The 25,354-nt window shown below is 39.8% G+C and overlaps 2 protein-coding genes and 1 pseudogene across 5 annotated transcripts in view; 1 reads left to right on the top strand and 2 right to left on the bottom strand.

Annotated features, from left to right (window-relative positions):
• ELOVL7 (ELOVL fatty acid elongase 7) overlaps positions 1–1,470 on the bottom strand; it is a 79,420-nt gene extending 77,950 nt beyond the window's left edge. Inside the window, exon 1 of one of the 4 annotated variants that reach the window (XM_023625641.2) lies at positions 1,244–1,470. The gene's annotated coding sequence lies outside the window, so the exon portion shown is untranslated. Of the gene's footprint in view, positions 1–508; positions 869–1,243 lie in introns of those variants that run through there. The other 3 variants (XM_023625643.2, XM_070246242.1, XM_070246244.1) reach the window with 3 other exon arrangements.
• Positions 502–23,687, top strand: LOC102150981 (collagen alpha-1(I) chain-like). The gene is made up of 5 exons (XM_070245876.1): positions 502–1,475; positions 10,789–10,885; positions 11,429–11,497; positions 16,619–16,809; positions 18,715–23,687. Exons 1-2 carry the CDS (start codon positions 502–504, stop codon positions 10,802–10,804), a joined length of 990 nt encoding a protein of 329 aa, XP_070101977.1. The 3' UTR covers positions 10,805–10,885; positions 11,429–11,497; positions 16,619–16,809; positions 18,715–23,687.
• Positions 17,836–17,909, bottom strand: LOC111769877 (U6 spliceosomal RNA; annotated as a pseudogene).
• Positions 23,688–25,354: the final 1,667 nt, after the last annotated feature.

Genomic DNA, 25,354 nt, shown 5'->3' with positions numbered 1-25,354 from the left:
CAAGTTTTTAGAACAGTGCCTGACACAGAAGCACTCAATAAATTTCCACCATTGCGGGGAATAGAATTTTTTAGTTCTCGGTGACCTTGGCGAGAACAATTTCTTGTCAGTAGCAGGAGCAGTAACTACAAAGTAAGGGAATTAATAAGCAAGCGAGCGGTAGGAAGGCGGAGGCAGCCACAAAGTATCGATGACTCGTTCACAGCAGTGAAACAATAACAGCGAGCAGTGAAATAAAGGATAACCTGCGAGTCTACCGTTAAAGGAAAAGGCTTTCCAAGGGAAAATCTCAGCGAGAGGGAAAAGGCTTGGCTCGCCCAAACTATTCTTCAAGCAGTGTGGGACTTGTTTCCCCCACTGCACAAGGAGCTGGACAGGGGTAGAGGCCGGATCCTTCCTGTCCCAGTTCCCCGGGGAGCTCCAAAGAGCTCTGTCCCGCATCCGGTAAGTTTGAATCAGCGCTGACCGATTAGGGGAGAGAAAGGCCTATTTCCTAACTAAATGATACCTTGGAACAGAAAACAACAGGCTTTCGCACTTCCATCTCTGGCACGACCTGTTCTACGGCTCTGTACTCATCACTCTCCTCCGCCGCCAGCAGTAGCCGCCGGGACAGGATGCAGCTCCGGGAGGCAAGGAGGCAGCGCCCCAAGTTCTTTCCGGCCTCTCGGACACAAGAGCGCCCCAGAGGGGAAGGAAGCTGCAAGGAAGGGGCTCGGGAACTCTGAGGGGTGGCTCGCGAGGCCAGAGCCCGGAGCTGGGGAAGTGACCTCGGCGGCCAAGGTCGAGCAGGTCCTTGTCTCTCCCAGTCCCCCCGGCGAGCACCTTTGCCCTCCGCCGGAACAGCAGGGCCTGAGCCCGCGGGAGCGCTCGGGGAGGCTCAGCGCCCCGGGGCGGCCGGGGACCAGCGTCCCTTTGGGATGCTGCGGGCGGCGGGGGGCTGCCCGGGGGGCGCAGGTGAGCGCGGCGGCCCCGCCCTCCGGCGGGAAGGGCCTTTGCCCCCGAAGCGGCACCCGGTGGGGCGAGAACTTCCGAAGCGCGTGCCCGGAGCGCCCGGAGGGCCTGGCCGGGCTCCCCGAGGCTCCCGCACGGGAGCCCACTTCCCGCGCGCCGCGCCCGAGTCCCTCCATCCCGCCGCCCCCGAGCCCCCGCTCTCGGGGTCTCTCTCCCTCCCCTCATCTCTTCTCCTCCACGACCCCCGAAAAGTTTGGCCGCGGCCCCCGGCCCGGAGCCCCGCACTCACCCCGCGGGCAGCGGAGCCGAAGCGCCCCGCGCGCGGAGCAGAGGGCGGCGGCGGGCGGTGGCGCGAGCGCGCGGCTCCTCACAGCGGCCCCTGCTGCCCGGGCCGCAGACCGCGCCGAACAAGGGGAGGCCGCCGCCGTCGCCGCCGGGTCACCTGCCCGCTCTCCCACCCCGCCGCGTGACGCCGCTCAGCGCCGCCCCGGCCAGCCCGCCGCCGCCCCCGCAGTCGCCAGGTACCCGCGCGGGGCGGGAGGGAGGAGCGGCGAGCGGCGCCCCACCTCCGCCCCCCGCGCCAGGCGCGGCCTGGGAGGGGACTGCCGGCCGCTCGGGGAGGTCGGGCTGGCCAGTGCGCGCATCTCCTTTCATTCTGAGCGCAAGTGCCATCACCTGAGGTCATCTCGAGTGACAGAAATAGGGGGAAAACTGTCATCATGCATGACTCAGGAATGAGTTGTAGAAAAATGTGAAATGAGAAAAAGCTGGCCGGGGACGAGGCTTGTGACGGAGAGGGAGACAAAAGGGAGTCCCTGCTCCTGAAAAGACTATTCGAAGGGTTAATTCGCATCTAAAATGGAGGCCAGACCCAACCATGACGAGAAGCCCAATTTGGGTCAGCTCCATCGCCTGCTTATTAAGAAACTGGAGAATTGCTGCAAATATTGAGAAGTGGACGGGCTTTTAGAGCAAGGAACAGCATATTGTGTAAAATCTAAGTTAACTTTTTTCCTGGTTAGTAGCAGCAACTGCTGCAGGGGACGAAGTCTGGCATACTAGTTTCTCCTCGTCTACTGTAGTCTGGGGAGTCAGTCGGGTGAGGAGGAATGTTAGGCGTGTGTATGCGCGCTCCATTGTTTTTCAACTCACTTGACCTTGTGTCTGGTTAGGATCCTCTTAACCGCTGTTGGGTTTTGGAATCGTGGCGTCAATAGCTGGAAGGCACAATGAGAATCCAAAGAGGTTACTTCCTCAGGGAGCAAAACAGAACGGGAATTGAGTTGTCTTCTGGGAACCTGAAAAATAACCTGAGGGGCTGCAGTCCTGACCCAAACGCCCCACGAACGTGGCCTGTGGGTTTGTGCTGAGTTTTAAGACTGGGGAGGGTGCGGAGGGAGAAGAACGCTCAGTGGGCCAGAAGCTCTGGCTAATCCTACTACCCTGAACAAGAGATTTTAAAGGTTTTATGTAAAGCTTAGAGAGCCCACATAGTAGCCACTGAAAGGAAAGCAAAAAGCATGAAATTTCAAATTTAAAAGAATCTGGAAGTCAAGGAAACTAGAGATTTCTCCTTCTTTTTAGATAAACTTTGCTTTCATAATAAAAACAGGTCGTTTAGTAGATTTGGGGAATCCTTTGGGAATTGGAGACCATTGCTTAAAGATATTTGCCTTTGAGTCTGCTATCTACCTATTTATATATATTTGTGAAATTTCACATATGCAGAAAGTCAAATAGATTTAGTCATTTAACAAACAGTTATTGAGTGCTACTGGTGTTCCAGGCCCTGGAGGCTCAACAGTCAGCAAAACAAACTCCAAAAGAAATCCTCTGTTCTCACGGAGTGTATATTCATTTTAGTTGGGGATAACAGACCATAGGTGAATAAACATCTGTTCGTCTATGGTCTGTAAAATATGTAGTGTTTGTGTTGTGTAAATGCTATGAAGAAAAGTAAAGAAGGGAAAGGCTTTTGGAGGTGGGGAGTTGCAATGTTAAAGTGGTTAGGGAAGATCTCAATAGAAGGAGGCATTTGAGCCAAAATTTTAAGAGGTGAGGTGGCAAGCCTCTGCATCTATCTGGATTAACAGCGTTCCAGTCAGTGGGAACAGCAAACCCAAAGGCCCTGGGGCATGAGTACGCCTGCAATGTTCATTTTCATAGAATAGCAAAGAGGCCAGAGTGGTTGAACTGGAGTGAGTGGGGACATTAATAATAAATGAAGTCAAAGAGTTAAGGGAAGCGTTTTGAGTAGAGAAGTGACATCATCTGACTGAAATTTACAAAAGAAATACCCTGGCAGCTTTTTTGAGATAGGTTGGGGAAGGGATGGGGGGAGTGGGGTGGGGCAGAGGCTCTTGGAAAATCCAGATGAGAGAGAAAAGTGTCTTGGACCAGGTCAGTAGTAGTGAAAGGTGGTCAAAAATTTCAAAAATATGTTCTGAAGGTAATAGCAGGATTTCCCAAGAATCTGATGTGGGTTGTGTGAGAAAAAAAGGTCGAGAATGACTCTAGGGTGTTTGCCTTGATCAATGGGAATGGGGGAGTTGCCGTTTACTCAGAAGAGGAAGACCGTGAGAGAAGAAAGTTGGGAGGGGCGCAGTCAGGAATTGTTTGGGAGACTGCGTTAATTTAAGATGCCTATTAGATATCCAAATGGGAATGTCAAGTAGGCACTTGGTTATACCAGTCTGCAGGGGAGGAGAGAGGTCTGGGCTGGCGATGTAAATTTGAGAGAAGTCAGCTTCCACATGATATTTAACGGCCTGAGAATGGCCAAGAGCACCAAGAGTGAGACTAGAGAAGAGGTTTCAGTACTGAGTCCTGGGGCGCTCCAGTAGTAAGTGGTCAGGGAATGGGGAAGAACCAGTAAACAGAACTATCTGAGAAGGAATGGTCCTGAGGTTGGAGTAAAGTCAGGAGAGTGAGGTTTCCTGGAAGGCAAGTGTGTTGGTCAGCTAATACTGCAACAAGGATTCGCTCCAAAGTTCAGTAGCTCATAGCAATATTCTTGTTCCCATGCCCATGAGTCAGCAAGTTGGTTGCAGATCTGTTGGATTATTGTTCAGCTGAGTGCCTCTGCTTTAGGTTGCAGGTTGAGCTTAAGTCTCTTCCACTGCATTTGTTCTGGAGCCCAGACTCAAGAGGCAGCAGTCACCTGGAGAAGGTGTTCTCATGGTAGATAACCAGGTTCAAGAGCCAATCCCAGACCCACAAGCTTTTGGGGCCTCTGCTCGAATCACTGAAGCATATTTAAGGCCTCTGCTCACATCCGGTTGGCTAATATTCCCATTGGCTAGAGTGTGTCAATAGCCAAATCCAGCATCAGGTGGGTAGAGAAGCATATTCAACCCATAGTGGAAGGGTGAGGAGAGTAAGTATTTGCTGAACAATAATCCAGACTTTTATTACAGCAAGGGAAGAAAGTATTTCAAGGTGAAGTAATCACCTGTGTCAAATGCCAGAAATTGACTGTTGATTGACAATATGGAAGTGTAGGGGAGGAAGACATTTCCTCTACTCTCTCTGGGTTCTTCTGGCCGGAGAACGAATTAAATTCATGTGAGACAGAATAGCAGGAGAAAAATTAAACAAAGCTTTATAACATGTATACATGGGAGAGGCTCAGGCAAGCTGAGCAACTCGCCAAAATGGCTGAAGCCCCCACCTTAAATATCATCTTCAGCTAATGACAAAGGAGGATGTTGGGGGTGTAGGGGGAGTCGATCATGGGAGATTACCACACAAATACAGTAAACAAATGCAGATTTAAGTCCTTGCCTTTGGCATTGATTAAGAGTTTCTAGACATAAGGTCATTCCCTTTCTTCCTCCTGGTACAGAGAGCGAGACAACTTTACAGATGGAGATTTCTTTTCCAATGTAAATATCTCTTACAAAGGGTAAGTAAATTCTACTTTTCAGTTGCTTTCCTGTCTGCAAAGTAACCAGCCCCAAATAATCATCATGCCAAAGAGACATGTCTTGGGGTGGCCAATTCCAGGCCCCCACAGAAGTCATTGGTTCACCATGACAAGGTCAAGTTTGGTGGAATGGAAGGAGTGAAAACCTGAATGGAATGAGTTTCAAGAGAAGGGAAGAGAGAAATTGGAGAAAACAGGTTGAGACAACTCTATCAAGGATTTTTGTGGTAAAGAAGTGAGGTAATGGCAAGAAGGGGAATTGGGTCCGGAGAGTTTTTTTTTTTAAAGAAAGATGGCATTTAAAGTGTGTTTGTATGCTTTGGAAAAATTTGGTAGAGAAGGAAAAACTGATAATGCTGGAAAGAGAGGGCAACTGTTGTTGTGATATCCTTGAGTATGTGAGAGGAGTGGGATGTCGTGCGCAGGTAGAGCATTTGGCCTTAGATCTGACCATGCACATTCACCCATAGGTCACAGAGGGAAGGTGGAGCTATGGGCACACACTGGAGGAGGTGGGAGCTTGCGTTCGTAGATTGTCTTAGGTTAGGTTCCCCAGGGGCAGACCTGAGTCAGGAAGTTGTGTGCAAATGATTTATTGAGGTCAGTTAAGGGATCCAAGAGGATCTGAGTGAAACAATAACATTGTCCACTATGCAAATGTTAATAATTTTCCAAATGTGGCTTATGTATTTTTTTTGAAGAAATAAAACCTTACAGTTAAATCTCTATTCTAACCTAATCTCTTTCTTTCTCCCAAAGGTATCCTGAAGTAGCTGTGTATTATTTTCATGCATGTGTTTATTCTTTATTATGTATATATCTATCTCAATAGATACTGTAATTTTGTATATTGTTAAATTTTATGTAAATAGTATCATATTGTATGTATTCTTCCATAAATTTGTTTTTTAGTCAACACTTTTCTTTGAGATTTATTCATGTTGATACATGCAGATTTTGTTCACTCATTTAATTAGTATATAGTATTCTATTTTATAACTAAACCATTTATCCATTTGCCTGTTAATGAACAAAATTGAGTTAGTTCAATTTTTCCCTTATGGAGACAATGTGGCAATGAATATATGAGTAAATATTTTTTTGTACACATGTAGAAAAATTTCTAGGATTTATCCTTAGAATTGCTGGTCATGGAATAGATTGCTCTGGTCTATGGACATTTGCTATTTTTTGGCTGCCCTGTATCTGAACCCTTTTCCTATATTTGAGGAAGTTCCTATTATAAGACTTTGCAAGAGGCAGAGTTCCACCTCCCATTGGAGAAGGTGAAAATGCATGATACTCACTTCCCCAGCGCCTTGGGCACCTAGAGCGCAGGGTTGTAACGGAGGATGGCCTAAGTAGATAACCCCACTCTCTGCCCCCACCCCAGATTCTGAAGTTGAAGCTAGCGAAGAAGTTGTGTTTGCTAGTGGCTCCATTGGCTCCCTAGACTGGTTCACTGGCATAAATTTAGCTCTGATTTGTCAGCAAAGCCTCCCTTTGTTCCTACCTTTTCCAAGCCTCTTATCCAGCCTTTGTGGAGAGTCTGTAATCTCAATATTTTTTCAATAAACACCTTTCTGTTTAAATTAGTCAGTTAGCTTCTATTGCTTGCAACTGAGGACCTGACTGACTGACTTTGCTAAGTGGTGCCAAGCTACACTCCCACCATATGGTATAATAATAGTTCCCATTTCCCTAAATCCTTGCCAACATTTGGTGTTTTCAGACCTTATATTTTTGCCAGTGTGATGGGTGTGAAATGGTTTCTCATTGTTGTTTTAATATACATTTTCAGGATTACTAGTGATACTGAACATCTTTTCATATTTTTTTAGCCATTGAGATGTCTTCTTTGAATTGCTTTTTCATGTCATTTGCTTATTTTTACATAGAGATATTTATATTTTTCTTGTCAATTTGTGCTAATTTTGTCAGTTATGTATTTTACAATATCTTTTCTCAATCTAGAGCTTATATTTTAATTTAATGAGGATTTTTCCTTTTTTAAAAAACTTTTTTTTTTTTTAAAGATTGGCACCTGAGCTAACAACTGTTGCCAATCTTTTTTTTTTTTTTCCCTGTTTTTTCTCCCCAAATCCCCTCAGTATATAGTTGTATATTTTAGTTGTGGGTCCTTTTAGTTGTGGCACATGGGGCCGCCTCAACATGGCCTAATGAGGGGTGCCATGTCCACACCCAGGATCTGAACTGGTGAAACCCTGGGCCACCGAAGTGGAGCGCATGAACTTAACTGCTCAGCCATGGGGCCAGCCCCATAGTGAGGATTTTTCTTATTCTTAAGTTTTAAAATTTTTAATGTGGTTAAGTTTATCAATATTTTTCCTGTGCTGTGTGCTTTTTGCTTCCTATATAAAAAATATTTCCTTTTTCTGATGTCCTAAATATACTCATTTTTGTTTTCTAAAAGTTTGTCTTGTTAAATTTAGATCTTTAATCCATCTGGAATTGTTTTTAAATGATTATTTTGGAACAGGTAATACATTCACATGCCTTTCATTTCAAAAAGGCAAATAGTGAAAAATCTCCCTCCACCTCTTTTCCCATCATGCCTTCCTGATATATTTCCAGAGGTTAAAAAAAATTTTTTTAAACATGAGCATATTCTTCTTGTTTCTGTCTTTTTAAGAAATAAAAATAGTAAATACTATACACATTGTTGTGCACCTATTTTTTTCACTAAACAGTATACCTAGAGATACTTCCATAAAAACCTTATTTATTCATCTCCTACATCTATATTGTGTGATTCTACCATAACTTATTTCACCAGTTCCCTGGTTAAATTGATAAACACTTAGATTGTTTGTATCCTGTGATGTAAATATCAATAACCAATACACGCACAGTATGTGGCTGGTACTGTTGTAAGTACTATTTACATAGATTAACTCATTTAATCCTCATGTTACCCCAAAGAGATAGATACTATTATTACCCGCATTTTACAGATGAAGGAAGGAGGCACGAAGGGCTTTAATAACTTACCCAAGGACGCAATGCTAATAAGTGGTGAAGCGAGGATTTAAAGCCAGGCTGTTAGGCTCTAGCTTTCACCTTCTTAACCACAAGCAGTGCTACAATGAATAAGTGCACGCACTAAGTAACCTCCTAGAAGTGGAAGTGCTGGTTCAGAGGATAAGAACATTGGTAATTGTGATGGTATTGCCAAATTGCCCTTTATATCGGCTTGAACTAATTTACACTCCTGCCATCAATGTCTAGAAGTGTCTTTTCTCCCCCATACCCTTACCAACTTTGTGTTATCAAATGTTTGGCTGTTTGTCAGTTTGATAAATGCAATACGGAATCTTGCTGTGGTTCCCATTTGTGTTTCCCGTGAGTGAGACTGAGCATCTGTCTCATAGGTTTAAAAACCATTTGTATTTCCGTTTCTGTAAACTGTTTCTACTCTCCACTTTTCTATTAGGTTGTAGCTTTTTTTTTTTCCTTATCAATTTCTAGGAGGCCTTAATGTATATGGAGGGAGATTAGCCCTTTGCTGTGATGTGAGTGGAGGTATCCGTCCCTGTTTGTTAAGATCTCACATGTATTCCTTTGTGTCTAAGCTCGGTTCTATTCCATCGCTTATTTGTCTTGCTTGGGATTTTCTTTCTCTTTTACTCTTCTGCGTAAACTTTAAAAGCAGCTTTCTTTCTTTTTTTTCAATGAAAAGCTATGGGAGGATTTTGATTTGAATTGTCCTAAAGTTTAAAGATTTATTTAGAGAGAATTGCCACCTTTAGGATATTGAGGTGACCCATCCATGAACATGATATTATTTCTCTAGTTACGTAAATCCTCTCTGTCTTTTAATAAAGTTTTAATTTTTCTCTGTATTGTATAGATAAAAATCTAATATTTTATTAGATTTATTCCTAGGAACCTTATAATTATTTCTGCTGTTATAAATGGTATTTGTGGTTTTAAATTATACTTTCTAATTGTGAATATAAGAGTTATTAATTTTTGTGTAATGACTGTGTATCCTTCCTCTTTACTAAACTCTTCTTTTAGTAATTTGTCTGTAGAATACCTTTGATTTTCTATTGAGACAATAATATCTCCTGTGAATAATTACAATTTTATTTCTTTTCAGTATTTTTCATTCTTTGAGAGCAGCCTGAGTCTTTCCTGTTAACTTCTTACTCTGTGCCAGTCTGTTATGGATTTCACTTTTACCAGTGATTCTCCAGCTTTACTGAGAGTCAGAATCATTGGGATGTTGCTAAAATGCATTTCCCTAGAAACATATCACCAGAGATGCTGATTTAGTAGGTCTGGATACTGGGCCAAAGAATCTGCGTTTTAACGGACACTCTATATGATTCTGATCTAGTTGTCGAGAGAGCTGCAGTTTGAGAAACATCTTACCTGTAAGCTGTCTCTTTGGATGTTTGTTATTGCCTCCCCAACTAAATTAAAAACCTCTGAGGGCAGACAATTTATTGGCTCTCTCTTTCCATCTTTTGTGCCTTGAATAGTAGCCTACAAACAGTAGCTGCTAATTAAGTGTGCAGATGGTGAAAAGGAATTTAGAAAAGTTGTTGGAAGTACTTTGTGTGAGCTTGCTATTTAAATGCTTTAAAATGTTTTTCTATATGTATTGTGTATACATTTAAATAATATCATTGATATCATTAGAGGAAGAACATGAATGCAGTGTGATAGGTACATTGACTGAGTACCAACCATCACCGCATCTTGTGTCTATACCTCGTTGTGTCTACACCCTACCAAGCTTAATGGCTTCATCTCTTTTTGGCATTGAAAATGCGAACTATGAGTTTCAGATGAATCATTTTCTTTTTGGTGTCCTTCTGTTCATATATCTAAGATTTATGTAAAATTTATATCCCTGAGATAAGCAAGATGTGGAATGAGAACATCCCTTAAATTATCATAATGATCAGAATTGTAATTCCTATAAACCCCAGTCATTTGAAAATGTTAATAAAAATGGCTTTCAAGTATGAAGGATTGTCACTTACTGTGATTAGGACATTAACTTTGATTAATCTGATTTCCAATGTTATGAAACTGCTTTCTGTACCAACTATATTATCTGAAAGTAAGGTGCAGCAGTTTATTGTCTTTATTCAATCAGTTTACCTTGATATCACAAAGTCCTGTGAGGGCTAAATCTAAATAATATTTAATCAAAATTCTCATATATAACATTTCATGATTAAGTGCTTTTCAAATGGATAGGAGAACTATCATAATTTATATCTCTTTGAATGACTAAATATATCATCAAGAAAAGCTATATGTTAATGATGTAATTGAAACAATATGACGAACCATTAAGAAAACACAAAAAAATATTTACACTTTAAAGCTTTATTTAGCTGTCATGACTTTTTTGGAATTTGTTAGCCTATACTGTATATGCAGTATATGTTAATCTAAGTTTTATGTAATGGCTAACTGATGTTCATGGTACCGCATAGGTTTACTTAAGAATTCAGCAGGTAGAGGCTCTGTCTTTGTGAAGAGTTACATTTGCACTAGTCTAATTTTAATAATCAAATTAATGTTTAAAAAAAACAGATTTTGGGAGCTGGCCCCATGGTGTAGTGGTTAAGTTCGGTGCTCTCTGCTTCATTGACCCAGGTTCAGATCCTGGGCGTGGACTGACACCACTCATCAGCCATGCTGTAGTGGCATCCCACATACAAAATAAAGGAAGATTGGCACAGGTGTTAGCTCAGGGCTAATCTTCCTCAGCAAAATAAAAACAAAAACCCACAGACTTTTGGGCCCCTCCAATGGTGGTCTGGCCCTGCCTTGGATAGTTATGAAATAACCAATGCTAAGAATCTTGATAAGTTTCATCTCTCTCTCTTTTTTACTTTTAACATTGCATATCTTTTTTCCCCCAGACATACCTGCTGCTGAAGAGATTACCTATATAATTTGTTACCCATTCAGGATGATTGGATAATCACTTAATTTTTGTGAAAAGTTTATCAATTTGAGGTAAGAGGAGAAACTGAGGACAGTTTTATTAATAGGGTAGCACATAAGATTTTGTAAAAACATTAGATTTTTAAATACTGTATGATACACTGTTTTAAAATTTTTTGTAGCTTTTGCCATATTTCCAGAAGACTGCTACCGTAATAAAATTGTAACAAGTAAGCAGAAAGAGGAACCAGGGGTTATGTTTTATAAACAATATGTGTGAACCTTTGTTACCAACAAGAAGCTCAAAATAATCAAATTGTCTTTACTTGTCTACAGAATGTAGCCTTTGATGGAAACCTGCATTTTAAACTGTTACTGGAATGTTTTTATTTTACAGTTTAAGGTATATTTTCAAAACAATATATCCTGTGGGTGTAATCTCTAGTCAATTAATCAATGTTTACAGATAATGTGGCATAATTGATGGTGGGGGCCAGCTCTGAAAATTAGACCAAATGGAGATGGGCATATATGTGTTAGAGACTGAACTCCTAAGTGAAGAAAAGAGATTGTGAATTGCTTTATATTATCCATGTTTTCTTTTCTTTGGCACAGATCCTGAAGAGCTGACTCTGCGCATGGATGCAGAGTATAAGTTGTGGCATATCCCCTGAAGCAAAATTTGTGAGTCAGTTTGTTACTTCGTTCATTTCGGCTTCTTTCTTCTAGACGAGGCTGAAAAATTAGACTTGTTCGGAAAGCTTAAAGAGTTATGGTAGGTGAGTGAAAACAGTGGCGGCCACACAAATAGCCAGCTCCTTATAATTTAAAATCTGCAAAGGAATTAGCTCTTGGCGCACTGAAGAAAGGAGTCTTGGTGACAGACATGGGTAGAAATGAAGAGCATGCCCATTCACAGTTGTAGCGGAAGATAGCTAGCTAGTCACTAGGTCTGCTTCCTCTTCCTCCTGGGCACACAGCTGGGCTTTATTTCCCAGCCTTCCTTGCAGTGTTGGTGTGGCCATGTGATAGAGTTCTGGCCAATGGAGTTTGAGCAGAAGTGCTTGGCACTTCCAGGCCTGGCTCATTCACACTTACCAAGTGAGATCCTTTCTACTCTTTCTCCTGCAGCATAAGGAATCTTTATGTTGAATGTGATGGAGCCACATAATGGAGGGATCCTGAGTTCTCCAATTATCACTGGAAGGAGAGGGATTTTTTATGAGCTGTAAACAAATACATATTGCATTAAGTCTCAGAAATTTCGTAGTTCATCTGTTACCACAGTTAGCCTGCCGCAACTGATAGAACAGGATAGGACTGTCAGTAAAGGATTTTATTTCTCACCCTGCAGAAAGCAGGAAATGGTTACCCCTTCCTTTGGCCTCTCTTTGGTATTTGCTGGTTAAGACCTGGCAACTTCTTTAGCATTCTTCCTTAATGGACAGGTTTTCCTAACCTCACTTGGTTGTTGCAATAGCCCCCTAACCAGCTCTTTGCTTCTGCCGTTGCCCCGCTCTGCGGTCTACTATCAAAACAGACTGGAGTGTTCTCATGTCACTCGTCTCAAAACTCTCTAAGCTTTCCATTTGTTTCAGAGAAAAAGCTGAAGTCTTCGCAATGGCCTGTAAGACGGTTTGCGATCTGCACCTCCCCTCATTACTTCTCCGTCCTTGTCCCCCAGCACTCTCCCTTCTGCTTACTCTGATCTAGCTGCACAGATTTCCTTGCTGTTTTTTGAACATGGCGGGCATGCTCTTGCCATAGAGCTTCTGTGTCTGTTCCCTCTGCCTAGAATGTTCTCCTCCCAGATACCCACATGGCTTCCTCTTCCGGTCTTTGTTCAGAGAGGCCTTTTCTGAGCACACTATTTATAACTATAACTCCTTACATTCCCTATCCCTCTTCCCTGTATTATTTTTCTCCATAGCACTTAGTACTTTCTAATATACTGTACAAATTTTCTTTTTAATATTGTTCATTGTCTGTCCCTTTCTACACCCTCATTAAAATGAAAGTTCCATGAGGAAGGATTTTTGATTTTTTGTTAAATTGCCAGCCTAGAGTAGTTCTTGGCAAATAATAAATAATAGATAAATTTTTGTAAATGACTAATGCTATTATATAGATAAGCATAGTGTGCCAAAGAAGCACTAAAGAGATTTAAACTGGGTCTGGCAGGGAAAAATTTTCTAGAGAAACTTACTCTTCTTCCAGGACTGGAAGCTGACGTAGTTGTTGAGAACATGAGTCAATGATCACTTTTTAGTGCTCATATTAGCTGACCTGTCAATATTATTTGACACAGTTGATCACTGTCTTCTTGAAATGCTGTCTTCACTTGATATTCTGGGTACCACACTTGCTGGCTGTTCTCCTACCTTCCTGGCCGTTCCTTCTGAGGGTCTTCAGCAGGTTGCCCCTCATCTCCCGACCCCTGAATGTTGGAGCGCCCCAGGGTTCAGCCTTGGTTCTTTTCTCATCTCTCTACACCCATTCCTCAGGTGATCTGAACTAATCTCAGAGTTTTAAATGCCATCTATATACTCATTACTCCCAAGGTGTGTCTCCAGCTTATTTCTTTTTCCTGAACTCCAGACCCTATATCTAGGTGCCTGCTGGGCCTCTCCTCTTGGACATCTAGTAAGTATCTCAAATTTAAATGACCACAATAGAGCCTCTGATATTTACCCCTTCCCTTGTGCCCCTGCCTCATGTAATGGCAACTCTGTCTTTTGGTTGCTCAGGCCAAAAACCTTGGAGTCATCTTCAATTCTTCTCTTCCTCTCTGCCAACTCTACCTTCAAAATATATCGAAAACCACTTCTCACCATTCCCGTCATCCCTTGAGGTGCCACTATCATCCTTTGCTTGGATTATAGTATTCTCTTTACTGGTTTCTTTGCTCCTGCTTGTTGCTGCTCTTCAGCCAATCCCTGTATTGACAACAGAGTGATCCTATTAAAACCTAAGTCAGATCATGTCTCTCTCCTGCTTAAAACCTTCCGGTGGCTTCCCACATCCCCTTCAGTTCCCATAGCCCCTTCAGGGACCTACAAGGCCCTTCTTAACCTGACATCATTTCCAACCATTATCTCCCTAATCCCTCTTCTCCATTGGGCTGTCTTTCTGATCCTCGATATTCCATGTATGCTCCTGCATCAGGGCCTTTGCACTTGGTATTCTTTGTCTGCATTGTTCTTTCCCCAGATGTCTGCATAGCTAACTCCCTCACTTGTTTCAGCTCATTACTCAAAATTCATCTTCTTCAGTGATGCTTTTCTTGGTGTCCTATCTAAAATTTTAGTGTTTTTTCCTCCTTCCACTTCTCATTCCCTTTCTTTTTTTTTCTCCTTTGCACTTTTCAATAATAAACATAATAAAAACATTTCAATGGAAATGTTTGAGCATAGCAAAGGATTTAGTTTGTTTTGTTCACTGGTACATAGTTGGTGCTCAACTTGTTATGAATGAATGGATCAATGAATGAATTTGAGCTGGTAAAACTGTTGCCCTAGTGAGTAAGAGTCCTTTCAACCCCAGGAAGATTTAAAATTTAAGAAGATTCTAAAGGGGATCGAACTCATAGTGTTGATACTTTCACCTTAAATGTAGGAATAAGTTCATAATTACTGCAGTAGATAACTTATGAGTGTTTAGGGTTTAAAATCTTAGTGATGTTTATGGGAATCTGGCATATCAGAGAATTTGACAGATTAGGTTTATTCCATTCAGATTCCATTTTGAATTGTATAATTGAATTCAGATTCGTGATTTAAAAATGAAAGATATAAACATTTTAAATGTTTATAATCAGTATTAAATGCTTGAAATGAGAAGTTAAGTTTTATTGTATTTATAGGTTTAATTTATTAGATTGATGAGTTTAAATTTTTGGAAGTTTTGCATATTCATTTGTCTGATAAGGCATTTGGAGTGCTTAGAAACATCAAATATTAAAATTATCAATGTAGTTTAAAGGAATTTGAATATGTTTGTCAATAGGACTTATGGTTTAAGAGAAACTGAGTTCTACAGTGAGATACCACTTCACACTAATATGGCTGTAATAAAAAAGACAGACAGTAACAAATATTGGCAAGAATGTGGAGAAATTGAAATTAGAACTCTCATACATTGCTGGTGGGAATGTAGAGTGGTGTAGGCACTTTGTAAAGCAGTTCAGTAGTTCTTCAAAAAGTAAAACACAGAGTTGACATATGACCTAGCAGTTCCACTTCTAGATATACAACCAAGAGAATTGAAAACATATATTCACATAAAAACGTATACACAGATGTTCATAGCACCGTTACTCATAATAACCAAAAATGGAAATAATCCAAATGACCATCAACTAATAAGTTGATAGATATAATATGGTATAGCCATTCAATGGAATATTATTTGTCAGTGAATAAGGAATGAAGTACTGATACATGCTACATCATGGATGCATCGTGAAAACATTTTTCTGATTAAAAGAAGCTTGTCACTAAGGACCACATATAGTAGGATCCATTCATATGAAATGTCCAGAAGAGGAAAATCTACAGAGACAGACTCTATAGAGGTTGCCTAGGGCTAGGAATTTTGGGGGGAATATGGGAAGTGATTGCTAATGGGGCATGGGGTTTCCTTTTGAGGTGTTGAAAATGTTCTGGAATTAGTGGTGATGCTTGCACAACTTTGAAAATATACTAAAACACACTGAATTGTATGCTTTAAAAGGGTGATTTTTTTTTAATGGTATGTGAACTATATCTCAATAAAAAAAGAAAGAGAAGTTGATATTTTTAACTTTAGTTTATTGAATATGCTATGCTTACATAAAATTTACTAGATTTACAAGTAGAATAACAAGATTTATAAGATCAATTCACTGTATTAAATAAAACAAGCCTCCAAATTTGCAAATTTACTGTTAATTTTAAGCCCAATCGTAAAAATGCAAAAATGTCTTAAAAATGTTAATTTGAAGGCAAGCTTGTTTTGAGTAACTCATTGATTTGCTGACAGTTCTAAGGAGAGTAGTTAGGAGGAAAGAGAGAGGAGAGTATATAAATACAAAACAGTACAACAGGCTTTATGTTAAATATACTTATATTAAATATTAAAGAAACACACCAGCTTTTTAACAATGTTGATCAAAATATCTTCTTGAAAAATGCTAGCTTTAAAACTCTTCCCTATATTAAACAAAAGCATCTCTGCTTCCCTTTGTTTTTTGATTTGCCTTTTAGAGCCACAGATACATCTGACCTTTATACTGTAGGACTGTTCTTCAGATTTTAAAAGATAGTTGTCATGTCCATAGCAGGCCGCCTTTTCTCTGAGTTAAATGATTCCTGGTCCCTTTGGCCATTTTCATGTGACTTTCATGTGACTCATTTTCATGTGACTGCCATGATGGAAATGTGAGTATTGCAAGGAATTAGAAACCAACCACAATACTACAGGTGAAACGATTTTCCCTTGTTTGTGAATATTATATGTCTATTAAGGTAAATTAACAGAATACTGGCTTGTTGTATTAGGTTTCTAGTTAGCCACCAGATTTTGCTTCATAGTTGTGAAGTTTACCTCATTTTGCAATTGGTGTTTGAGGCTCGTGTCAAGAATGCATTCTGCTGCAAGTAACAGACAGCCTAAAGAGAGGCTTAAGTAGATAGGGGGTTATTTTTCTCACACGATAAGAAGAGCAGAGATGAAAATTGCTGGTGCGATGTTCGTTCAGTGACCTAACAATGTCAAACCATTTTATTTTGCCATTCTCTTGGCCTTTCTTGTGTGATTGTCCCCTAGGGCCACAACTCAAATATCACAGCTGATAGTGAAGGCAGGATGAAGGGAGAAAAAGAAAGGGAGATGCCAGTTGTCTCTGCCTCTTCAGAAATGCAAAAGCTTCCCAGAGAACTCCTTGTAGACTTCTACTACTGTGTCTCAACCGGAAGGGTGTCACCTGGCCATTCTAAATTGTAAAGGATGTGGGAAAAGTGAGTATTTAGCTGGATACATTGATTCCCCAAGCAGAACGTGGGTTTATCGGGAAGAAGGAAGGGGGAATAGATATTGAGTAGACAAAGAACGGTGTCTGCCTTAGGTCCTCAATGTAGGATTTGACATTTTCAATTTGAATTGGTTGAATTTGGCATATGATTCATTCCAAGCTGTTGAAGTAATTTTGGATCCTATGTCTGTCATCCATATTTGTCATCCCTCCTAGCTTAGTGTCATCTGCAAATATCACTACTGCCATTAATGTCCTAATTCAGGATCTGCTACTGAACAAAACGGGGCTGAGAATGGAGCTCTTTGGCTCTGGATATTTTGTGATAAAAATTTGGAGATAAAGCTTGGCATTTACAAGGTCCTCAATAAAACTTGTTGAATTAGGGCCTGGCCCGGTGGTTAAGTTCTCGCGTTCTGCTTCGGCGGCCCAGGGTTTTGCCAGTTCAGATCCTGGGCCAGACATGGCACCGCTCATCAGGCCATGCTGAGGCGGCGTCCCATGTAGCACAACCAGAGGCACTCACAACTAGAATATACAACTATGTACTGGGGGGCTTTGAGGAGAAGAAGAAGAAAGAAGGAAAAAGAAAAAAAAAGAAGATTGGCAACAGTTGTTAGCTCAGGTACCAATCTTTAATGAAAAAAACAAAACTTGTTGAATTAATAAAAGTTTTATAATCATGACATATACCTAGAAATTGTTTTTTAGATTGGTTTAATTGCCAAGCTGTTTTAGTTCCTTGAGCAACACGGGCTGTTGGTTTATCTTGAATCATTTCATTTCTTTTTTTTTTTTTCCTCTCCAAAGCCCCAGTGCATAGTTGTATATCCTAGTTATAGGTCATTCTAGTTCTTCAATGTGGATTGCTGCCACAGAATGGCTTGACGAGTGGTGTGTAGGTCTGTGCCCAGGATCTGAACCTGCGAACCCCAGGCCACTGAAACAGAGCGTGCAAATTTAACCACTTGGCCATCAGGCTGGCCCCTCCCTCTTCTTCTTCTTCTTCTTTTTGAACATGGAATGCTTCACAAATTTGTGTGTTGTCCTTGCACAAGGGCCATGCTAATCTTCTCTGTATGTATAGTTGTTCTCCCGTATCTTTTTTTTTTGGTCAGCAGTAATTGATCTCCCAGTTTTTGGCTAAATACATGGTCACTTAAAGACCCAGCTTCCAGTGCTGGCCCTGTGGCTGAGTGGTTGGGTTCGCGTGCTCCACTTTGGCGGCCCAGGGTTTTGCCAGTTCGGATCCTAGGCGTGGACATGGCACTGCTCATCAAGCCTTGCTGAGGTGGCATCCCACATGCTACAACTAGAAGGACCCACAACTAAAAACATACAACTATGTACCGGGGGGCTTTGGGGAGAAAAAGGAAAAATAAAGTCTTTAAAAAAACAAAAAAGACCCGGCTTCCTTTTCAGTTAGGTGTGACCAGGAGTTCTGGCGATAGAACGTCAGTGAAAGTGGTGTGTGAAACTTCTCAGAAGGGTCCTCAAAGGGAGGGAGCATGCTATCTTCTTCCTTTTTGTTTTTCTTGTTGGGTGGAATGTGCATGTAATGGCTGGAGCAATCACGTTGAATCACAAGAGGGCAGCTGCTGACAGAGGGTGCAAGAGCAGTAAGATAAAGCTAGTGCCTAGTTTCCTAGTGCTCTTGGAACTAGCATACCAGCTGAGGACCGCCTTCTGGACTTTTATCAAAAGAAAAGCATTTATATTTTATTTAAGCTAAGTTATTTTGGGTTTTTAGGGAAACCTGATCTAATTCTTAAAAGCTGCTGCCATTGGGCAGGTATTCTCCAGTTTATCACAATTCCCACCACTACCTTGTTTCTCTAACACGGACTAGGAGTTGCCTTTTATTATCACATCACACTGTTTTTCTCTCCAGTAAAAACAGGAAAATGGAAGACTGACGCAGCCATGTGTTTCAAGAGAAGGAGAAGAGCGTATTGTGGAAGTAGAGACTGTTCCTACACGACTATCACACGTGACTTAAGAAGCTGTTATGAAACCAACAGCATTAAGAAGTATAACCAGAACAGCAAAGACATGTTAATGACAAACAAGGAAAAAACTTAACGGACTGAACACAAGGGGAATTACAGCAGTGACAAAGGTGTAACATGTGTTAAGTAAACAAAATTTTCTTGGCATGAAAACCTTTCACCAATGATGGGTTTATAGAAAGGGTGATTGCAGCAGAAATTGCATCCTCAGCAGAAACAGCATTTGCAAATAAAAGTTTAACCAGGTAAAATATTTCTTAGCATGTTGAAACTAGAGTGAAGGGACTTATAGTACAAATTTGCATGAAAATGTTAAATCATTTATAGTTTTTCCCCTCCAGCCTATGAGAGTATAGATATAAGATATATGTATCACCTGGTTAGCTACAGTCGTTCGTGGTGCCTGGAAGGTTTTAAGTATTTGAATAGCTTTTGAACGTTGTGCCAGTGACGGCCATATCAGGAGATTATTTTTGTGTGTTGAGTGAAGTGGGTCAACGGCTGCGGGAAGTGCTCCACCAAGTCAGTGCTAAGACTGGGCTTGTTTTACAAAACTTAAACCCATGCTGGCAATTTGCACAAGTCGTACAACGTATGTTTATTTCATAATTCAGTGGGAATCACATTTCACCGAAAGCAAGAGAACATGTCATGAAGGTGGCAATGAGATGGATGTACTGCTATGCTTTGAACAATAGAAGACATGTCAGTGCTTCCTTGACTTAATGAATTGTATGCACAATAGAGGCAGTGTGAGACTAAAGAGATTTTTCTTTGGATGTTTATAAGAAATTGGTTTTTGTTATCTAAAGAAAGTGTTAGCTGAACTCATTAGTGAAGATTTAGTCAGATTGGATCTCTGGTTGACCTTATATACACCCTATTTCTCTACAAGTGTGTTCACAACCAGTTACACAAATGAAGCATTCATTTTATTCATCTAATTTCTAACCAAATTGTGCCTTTGGGAAACTCACTTAACCAGGAAAAATCTAGCCTACTTTCATATGCAGACATCATTTTCCAGAAATTTAAGTGGTGACTACCCCTTGTGGAACTAAGAATTGAATTCTAAAAAAGTTATTTGATTTCAAAATTTATAAAAATGGACTAACTTGGATAAATTTTCCTTTTCTTAACTAATATTGATAATATGAATAAAGAGCTAAAAAGTGGAAGTTAGCATACTGAAGTGTAGTTCTGAAAACTAACCATGAACTGAATTCTGTAAATAACTCAGATATTTTAAATATCCAATAAAATTGAGCAAGGAATCTATGTTTTGGAAAAACCACATCTGTGAAAAAGTTTTACATTATTAATTTGAATAAAATTAAAATTGCTCCCAGATGACGCAGAAGAAAAATGTCACATTTCTCTGGTTCAAGATAAAAAAATAATGAATTATAGAAGAAAAACACGATAACCAAAATACTTATTTTTAATTTGTTATTTGAATGTTACATCATAAAATTTAATCCATAATACTGTATATTTATGTCACATGCTTGTACCAAAGTACAATCAAGGATATGATGATAATTCTCATATTTGATTCTTGTTACCCCCACCCCTTCACTCATTTACCATGTTTTCTTGCCCTTTATGAGCATGTGAGATTGTGAGTCCTCATCTTGCCTTTCCTGCATTCCTCCTGAGTACAAAGATAATCAATGACCTGAAATGTATAAAATTTCCAGAAATATTTGTCCTTTTTCCATAGTAGGGGGACACAAGAGAAGAAAGCTCAGAACTTGGAACCAAAGGCAATGGAGAAATTCAGTCCAACCATAGTGTTACCAGGTGGGAGTGGGCTAGAGCTGGAGAAGACCACATAGAGAAATCTGAACTCGAGGTTTCATAAAGCTCCCCTAATTTTGTTCAACTATTGAGATTCACAAGGTAAGTCCCCAGTACAGCAGCAGCCCTCTGAAAGATTCAGGGAGGATCTATGTTGGCTGCACAGGCCAATAGCAACCCTGAGAATAGGACCCTTCGCCATTTTGTGAGAAGAAAGACTACGAGATTAATGTCAAACCTGTTAGTAACTAATATTGAATAACTCTTAAAACTTTGTACATAGTAAATTACAAAATAACACAATCAATTAAGCACTTTATCATTTGCAAATTGTGAGTAGAATTGTTGTTTCGCGGTTAAGTGCTTGGTAATGATGTCGTTCACTAATTAATTCAGTATACATACGAGATATATTTTTTGCATCTTCTATTTGCCAAGCAGTGTTCTAGGTGCTGAGGATGCAGCAGTAAACAAAATAGACAAAATCCCTGCCCTCATACTGTGTACATTCTAGAGGAGAGAGAAGGACAAAATAAATAAGCAGACCATGTCCTGAGGAGGTGAAATTTGAGAGAATTTTGATAAGAGCTCAGAGTCCAATAATCTTGAGATTTTAAGTAATAAGAATTCTATTAGCGGAACAATTCTTATATGTCAGAACTTTATTTCATTTATCCTTACAACTCTGTAGGGTGTATTTTATTCCCTTTCCACAAATGAAGAAACTAGCTCAGGGAGACTAAGTAACTTGATAAATCAAACACCTAATCAGTGGCCGTTCCATAATAATTTGAATGGAAACTTTAAAAGTTTTAGTTTAGTAGAAGAAGATGGGCATGGATGTTAGCTCAGGGCCAGTCTTCCTCAGCAAAAAGAGGAGGATTGGCAGTAGTTAGCTCAGGGCTAATCTTCCTCAAAAAAAAAAAAGTTTTAGGCAAAACAGCATGTTCATTCCATTAGAATTTGAGTTTTCATTCAGTATAAGATAATTCATGAGACTTTTCTTTTTTCTTGCGGGCAAGATTTGCCCTAAGCTAACATCTGTTGCCAATCTTCCTTCTTTTTTCTTCCTTTCTGCCCCCACAAGCCCCAGTACATAGTTGTGTATAGTTGTAAATTCTTCTAGTTCTTCTATTGAGCTGCTGCCACAGCATGGCTACTGACAGGCAACTGGTATGGTTCCACACCTGGGAACTGAACCCGCACCGCTGAAGCAGAGCACACCAAACTCTAACCTTAGGCCGTCAGGGCTGGCTCTCATTAAACTTTTATAAAGACACCACCTTTGCCTTCAATTAATCTTAAATATAAACCTCTACTTATTTATGTATTTCATACAGTGAATACCATTTTTAAATGCTTTCTAAATATTACAATGTGTGGTTTTGGAGCAGGAATGAATTTAACAATTTTATATTCCAGTTTTCTACCGCCTTCCTTTTTTTTTAGCTAATGAGAAAAAGAAATTAAAAAAATATTATTCGAATTCATTTGTTTACTTGGTAGTAAAACTAAGATTAAGACTCAGGTTTTTTGATTTTCAGTCTATTGTTTATTATTTATTTCTTTATGAAACCATTACGCTTGTTTTTTAATGTTATAGTGATTGTCACTGAGTTATTTTTAATACCTTTTTTTCACAGTAATTACTGAAATTCTGACAAAATTTTTCACATATAATATATATAGAAAACATTAAATTAGTACGATAAAAATAGTTAATAGTTCAATTCTCAAAGTCTTATTAGGAGTATTATTTCCTCACGTTAGCGCAGCTTTCACAGTATGTTTACACATTCACAGAACAGCGGATGATGCCGCTGTACGGGGGGAAGAGAAGCTGGAGAGCTGAGTGTGAGCCACCCGGGAAATGGTAGCTCTCTTGCTTCTGCTGGTGCTTGAACAGAAAAGTGTTAACAGGCCCTAATTTAGCGCTGTTGCTAACTCTTGCCACAAAGGCAGCAACATCCTCAAATACAGGAGCATAGTTCTTTTGCTGCCGTCTAGCTCACTTTCTGCTTTTTTTTTAATTGGACAATTAAAAAATAGAAAAAACCAAGAGAAATAGTAAAACAAACGACTGTGTTGTGATCTCTCTTAATTCTCTGTGTGTAGAAATCTGCGAAAGAGCTATGCTCCTGTATTTGAGGATGTTGCTGACACAGCTAGTAAGATAGACAAGCTTGCATTACAATCAGTGACTTGTAATTCATTCTAGGCGCCAAGGTTTAGTACAGTGATTCCAGGCAGCACAGGCTGTACGTGTTCTTTGGAAAGAAGAAAAGCCATATTCGTGATTGAGCTGTTAGATATGTCCCCTGAGTTTAATATTTTCCCAGAGTTAAAACAGAAGAACCAACTCTATCCTAGCATTAAATTTAATGCTAGCATTAGATTTAACTTTCAGATGTGCGGACTCTTCATCATAACACAAAACAAAGTGATCATTTTCCTTTCTGTAATTAGCTTTCCCTGCTATACTTTTTGAAAGGCAAAAATCCCCAGGATGCCAGGTTTTTTGCCAGGTTCATTTCTGATATGGTTTGACTGATTTTAAGTTTGCTATTTTAATGATACTCAAGAGTTTTTAAATTCAGGCTCAGTAAATAGCATCTGAATATAGAGAAAACAGTTAAAAAAAGGGAAATTTATCAATGTATTTGTTTTATAAAAATTATAACTTACAGAAATGTCTTTAACTTTTCTAATCTTCAGTAGTTATATCATTGTTATAGAAATAATCAAGTATTGGTATATAACTGAACAGTAATGAAATATTTCTGAGTTAGAACTATGCAGCCATTAGTTTAAGATCTAATTTGAGGGGTTTCTTTCCATTGCGAGATGGTGACATTTCTTTGAACGATAATTGAGATTAGTTTGTGGAGACAGGCTTTTTCTATTTTTGTCTCATCCAGATTTTAAATAACAGAGCTAAAAGTTTTTGTTTGCTGGTGTCTCACCAATAGTAGTCTCTACATACCTTTGTGTGCCTTACTGAAGAGTCTTCATTTTGAAGTTATTTTTATCTGTTAATAAAATTGGTACAATTTAAGGGTTTGTCGTCAGAGCTTTCTTTAAAGGTTTTTAGTTTAAAAGGGGCTTTTTTGGTATAAACTGAACAGAAAGAATCCTTCACTTGAAGAGAAGACTTCTTTCTCTATTAAGGTGTTTCCTTAATTGATTGTAAAGAAAAGTCTTGGTAGGAAATACAAAAGCTTATCAATAATATTATTTTCAGGCTTGCTGTTAAACACAGGTTTAGGGATATGTCAATAAAACATGTGCATTTATTGTTTCTATATATTTTTTAAAACGAGGCATTTCATGAGTGTACCATGAATGTCATTACTTAAAACTGGGGTCAGTTTGAGGTGAGGTAAACTACTGGCATAAGGGTCCTTTGAAAAAGGCAAGATACAAGCATCTTACATGACTAAAAGATGCATACTGTTAGCCAAGACACTGTGGAAGGAAAATCTGCAAAACGTAAAGGCATTGGAGAGAAGTCACAGGTGACCATTACCTTTGTAATGAGGTCATTGATATATACTGTCATAGGGCTGGACAAATATCAACTGAATAAAACAGTTTTTAAAAAGTTTCAAGTGGAAGCCTCTGTAGGCCTCTTATATTTCTCCAATATATTTCTGCAAGTGTTTAAAAACAAAACAAAGTTTAGGGTGGGAAGGAGAATAAAACAATAGTTAAAAAGTCTCTCCTGATGATCATAGTCAGGCCTCAATTAGTGACTTAGCGGATCAAGTGCAAAATTTCAAAGTATGGAACAGAAACAACAAAGCAAGTATTTATTGAACACCTACTACCTGCCAAGCATTGTTCTAGAATTAAAAGAAAAAGGCAAGCAGGAAGAAAAAGATAAGACTGCGAAGGAGAGATCAAAGCAGACTTTACATGCAATTACTAGGTGATGCAGAGAAGAAGAAAAGACAGAGGAGAAGCAAATTTTAAACAAATATTAGAAGAAAATATCCCTGAGCTGAGATAAGACTTGAGGCTTCAGATTGAAAGAGCTCACAAGAGGTCCAGGAAGGGATGGGGATGGGGTGGGCAGGGAGACACCAGGTATCTTGATAAAATTAAGTAACTCTAATGATAAAGAGAAAAAAATCTCACAGTTGACAAGCTTCCAGCTATAAAAAATGAGTTTCCTATAAAGGGAAAACAAATAAAACTGTTTTTGGAATTCTCATCTGCAATAATGAAAGCTGGAAGAATAATAGTTACAGACTAATGAAAGAAAAGGACTACAACCCAAGAATCCTATACTCAGCAAAATTATCATTTCCTGTGCCAGAGGAAAAGATCACATTCAATGACTAAAGTGTATCACCCAAATAGATCACCTAAGGAAAATATAGTGCACGTCACAATCTTCACTACTGTACGTGTGGCCCTAAACAGGGGCCTGGCTGGAAGAAAATTGTGGTACATACACAAGATGGAGTATTGTGCAGTTAATAGAAATAATGATTTAGTGTGTTAAAATTTGTACCTGGGATTTGTTCTAAGTCATGCAGACATGGAAATGATTGTCATGAAGGATAAAGTTTATACTCACAGATCCCTAGAACCAGGAGGCACGGCACACGGTCCCATGCAGGGCCACAGGGGGAAGGACCAGGGTGGGTCAAGAGACAGGCAGGCAGAGGGCAGAACATGGCTCAGAGACTTTATTGAGGTTTTTATGGGAAGGAATGG

This window comes from Equus caballus, chromosome 21 (genome assembly GCF_041296265.1).
Source record: "Equus caballus isolate H_3958 breed thoroughbred chromosome 21, TB-T2T, whole genome shotgun sequence".
Taxonomy (NCBI): domain Eukaryota; kingdom Metazoa; phylum Chordata; class Mammalia; order Perissodactyla; family Equidae; genus Equus; species Equus caballus.
This window is presented reverse-complemented; position numbering and strand designations above follow the sequence as displayed.

What these genes read in the sequence shown, in the direction of transcription:
- LOC102150981 (XM_070245876.1), top strand. Translation starts at nt 502, where the DNA reads ATGATACCTTGGAACAGAAAACAACAGGCTTTCGCACTTCCATCTCTG.